We start from the raw sequence: 4,025 nt of genomic DNA on the forward strand, positions 1-4,025 counted from the left end.
TCCACCACCAGAGCAAGAGTAAGGACCTGGGCCATACTTTTCCCGACGTGGATGGAGCGACTTCATGTTGATTAGATCCATCTTGTACATTGGGCAGACTGCCATGTGTTTATATTGGGCTAAAAAATTAAGGCCCATTCAGCATTCAGGTGAGCCACACCATGGAAATCAATTCAAATCGAAAGTCACATCACTAAAGTCATCTAAATTTTGTATGGGGTCCACCGTGGTGTGTACATGCAATCCAATCCACTCATCTGACATCACACACAGGGTAAATGGATTTGCCTAAAATCAGGAAATACCAAGACTCAAGTAGCCACACAAGGTGAATATAGAGGTTTTAAGAAATATGGCTCCCAATGGTGCGACCTTTGATTGATTTTTGGGATCTACAGAGAAAATGATGCTCTGCCCGTGCATTGTATATCATGCGCATTCACTCACTCGATGTGCACATGGCGAGCATCTAACTCAATCAAAGCCATTTGCATTATGGCCCACGTATTGTATTGGAGTATTATTTAGAAATTATAGCGATTGGACGATCCCAACCATCTGAATAATAGGCATTTGCACACTTAGTTTCATCCACGATGTATAAGTACGCTATATCATTCTTTTCTAACACACACATGCCAAGAAGGCATGTGCGTGTGAGACATCTGATCCGTGGGTAATGTGGGTTCCTCAATAAAGATCATCGGGTGTTGAATAGGTGGACCACTCATCTAATGGAACACATGTATATGTTGAAGAGGACTCTTGGCAAGTTAATTATAATTATAACGTCTAATAAATTGCTTGATGACAAGAATAAATTTTAAATTATAACGTCTAATAAATTGCTTGATGAGAAGAATAAATGAAAAAAAAAAAGCTACATGTAATTACAGCACGGGTCATGGGCGGCACTATCAACTAATGGTGGAGATCGTTTCTAGGCCAATATCTTTTTCGAGTGGCTCTCGTGCATTTGAGAAGTCAAACGTCCACTTCGAGCAACTATCGTCGACTTTCTGTCATGACTGCCGTACCTGTGCTTCTTGTTTAACTGGTGCTGCATTTTCCACAACCTTCACATTTTCTGTGATGGTCTGGCCCACCACTGTCTCCACCTTGGCTTCTTTTTCTATAGCCTCTCCTTCATCCTCCTTCAAGGAATCAAACAGTGCGTCTACCTTTTTCTCCACTTCTTCCGTCAAGTCATCTACCTGCACGCCCATTTACACCATGCGTCAAAAGATGATAAACCAATATAATGCCCACCCACGATGGGCATCACATGTATGCACTTCTAATGATCTGTACCGTTCATATGGTTAAACAGTCCCATCTCTCCCATTGTCGACCTTCAAGGTTACCGGAGAGAACTTAAAGGTTAACATCCATGCTCTACTGGGAAAGTTGTATGATTAGGATTGTCCCACTAGTTTGAATTTTCGTGGCTAAACGTTATTTGATAGGAACGAACAGATGGGCGGTCTGGATTATCCAACCACATGGCCATGGGGCTCCCATCATCGAAGGAAGGCCATGGAGAACATGACAATTCAGCATTATCTTTGATATACACAGCTGTAATTCATCGTTACCTTTTAAAATAAATAAATAATTAAAATTAAAGAATTGATACTTGAAAACCGTTTTCAAATTAACTACACCAAGCTTCGGTGTGAATCAATTTCATCAGCCCAATATTAATCGAACAGCAGTCGAATATGGAAACCACAATCCATTAGGCCAGACGGAGCCAGGCTATAGCGATTTCTGGTGCTGATCATTTCAATCTGGCGATCGGATGGTTATAAAGTCACCTCGCACCGAAACTCAGTGTAGCCGACTTACATGGAGTTCCTCAATTATAAGATAGAGATCAGACCTTGTCGATGAATTCTAATGCCTCCTGGGCATCCTCCCTCAATTCTTTCGACGCATTCTCAACCCACAAGACTGCATCCCTAAGCATCCCACCGTTGGAAAGATTATCAGCCATATCCGAAGATGCCTTCTCTACTGCCTCAGCGACATCTTCCACGACCTCAACTACATCTTCAACAGCCTCAACTACATCGTCTACAACATCTACAGCCTCTTCTACCTTACCTAAACCATCCAAGGTCCAACACAAGAGTTAAATACTTAGCATCTAACAATAAAATCAGCAAGGTGTGGATGCAATGCTTGCATGTGGCCCAAAAACAAAAAGAAGAAGATGTTGGTTGTAGATGCTTACTTCCTAATTTTTGTAAGAATCCACCTTTTAGCTTCCAAAGTGGTATGATTATTGTGAATATCGATCCCAAAACCCAACTTGCCCTGTATTTTCGGTGTATTTTAGCACAGATGGAAAATAGATGAGAATTGAATTATCAACCCAAATATCATTAGATCATTACCAGTCTGGGAAGATGTGTGGAAGTTGTGGAGCTCCTGATAGAAGGTTATCGTCCCTGTTTCAAAATCAAAACATTCAAATAAAGAGAGAGAGAGAGAGAGAGAGAGAGAGAGAGAGAGAGAGAGAGAGAGAGAGAGAGAGAGAGAGATCCAATGATAATTACATTATTGCATGGAGTTCGCTTCGGATTCCACGGCGGATACGGCCAGTTTGAGCACTTCGATTCGCCAAGGACAAATATCCATGCTTTAATTTGGAAATCTCTAAACTTGGAGAAGAATTATGGATGCTGGGATGTGATCGATGGCGAGGAAGATTGAGGAAATGGATGTTAGAACTGATGGATGTTACCATAGACATGCTCATTAAATCTCTATGTTGACCCTTGAAACCGCTGAAAATTCAGATCACCAGAGATTTCAAAGCAACCCAAATCACTTTTAATGGAAATGAAACTCTGGTATATGAGTGTTTGGCTACAAATAGATGAGCTTTATATAGAGAGCTATAATAGATAACGCGTTCATATCATTCTTGTTCAAAGGAAGAGACCATTTGTATCTTGGAAACTTCCGTGACAACCTAAAGCGTTGAAAAGTCAGCTTATAAGCTCCATGGAGGTTGGCTACACGCAACTTGCACGCAGCACGTGCCAACTTTGCAAGAGTATCAGAAGTATGGGCGCGTCTGAATACACTCTGTAGATGAACGTACGCAGAAATCAGACAGCTGTCTAATCAGACAGTTTTTCAAAGCCATCCATTCTTTCCGTACAGTTGTAGCCCATAAGGCGAGGTAGACCAGCCTGATTTTTACATATATTCATCTCCAAATCGCTCCCTATCTTGGATACTGTTTGGATGTCGCACACCCTCCCAGATTGGCATGTGCTCTGTGCGTGTAAAAGAACGTACGTGTCGCACTAGAAAATCTGGGCAGCATGAATTTCATTCCAGGAATTTCAGCACAAGGAAATGCACGCGTGATAGGAAGCTTTCATGGAGACTTGCTCGAGTGCATCTCCATGTATTAAAATGAAATACTTGGAAACACTTGCAATTGGGTTTGGGCCTTATTGAATGACAAAACCGTTTATTTGATAGGGGCTCCCTTTAGATGGGAATACGAATTAATGTTACGGCTATGTACAGAGTAAAAGAGCCGAAGTATCAAATGGTTGAAATAATTCAATTGGTAACTTTTATTTGCTGTCCGCCACCGTACAAAGTAAGATTTATCATATAAACGGTTTGGATCATTTTGTAAGATGGCCTAGATTCAGAGGCTAAAACCCCCACCTACCCTATTGCACTACATCCGGGTGTATTCCATCAAAAGTCATAAGTCATGTCCCTTTCTCATTTGGTCTGGGAGTAGTTAATAAACATTGTGACTTGAAAAATAAAGTTACAAATTGCCCCCTAATTGCAACCATTTTCAAATGGAGAATTCTTGTATACCTGGGTTGGAGACACACGGTGACAGTCTCTCTAATGCGTGGAAAAAGGCTAAATATGCATAAAATCCACTCCATCCATCACGTGCATCACCCCTCTTCTTGTAGTTCATCCCAAAAATTCAGTCGATTCAACCATCAGGTGGGCCACTCATAAAATCATGCCTAAAA

At 41.3% G+C, this 4,025-nt stretch overlaps 1 protein-coding gene across 1 annotated transcript; it reads right to left on the reverse strand.

Annotated features, from left to right (window-relative positions):
• Positions 1-804: 804 nt before the first annotated feature.
• Positions 805-2,906, reverse strand: LOC131234648 (uncharacterized). The gene is made up of 5 exons (XM_058231575.1): positions 2,562-2,906; positions 2,400-2,453; positions 2,237-2,319; positions 1,883-2,106; positions 805-1,214 (listed from the first exon to the last, which is right to left on the reverse strand). The coding sequence occupies exons 1-5, from the start codon at positions 2,762-2,764 to the stop codon at positions 1,023-1,025; spliced, it is 756 nt and encodes a 251-aa protein (XP_058087558.1). The 5' UTR covers positions 2,765-2,906; the 3' UTR covers positions 805-1,022.
• Between the last annotated feature and the right edge of the window lie 1,119 nt (positions 2,907-4,025).

The sequence above is a fragment of the Magnolia sinica genome, chromosome 2 (genome assembly GCF_029962835.1).
Source record: "Magnolia sinica isolate HGM2019 chromosome 2, MsV1, whole genome shotgun sequence".
NCBI lineage: Eukaryota > Viridiplantae > Streptophyta > Magnoliopsida > Magnoliales > Magnoliaceae > Magnolia > Magnolia sinica.

What these genes read in the sequence shown, in the direction of transcription:
- LOC131234648 (XM_058231575.1), bottom strand. Translation starts at nt 2,764, where the DNA reads ATGAGCATGTCTATGGTAACATCCATCAGTTCTAACATCCATTTCCTC. An exon ending in AGCGAACTCCATGCAATAAT is followed by an intron (nt 2,454 to 2,561) that starts GTAATTATCATT and finishes ATTTTGAAACAG; the next exon opens with GGACGATAACCTTCTATCAG. An exon ending in CCACACATCTTCCCAGACTG is followed by an intron (nt 2,320 to 2,399) that starts GTAATGATCTAA and finishes CCGAAAATACAG; the next exon opens with GGCAAGTTGGGTTTTGGGAT.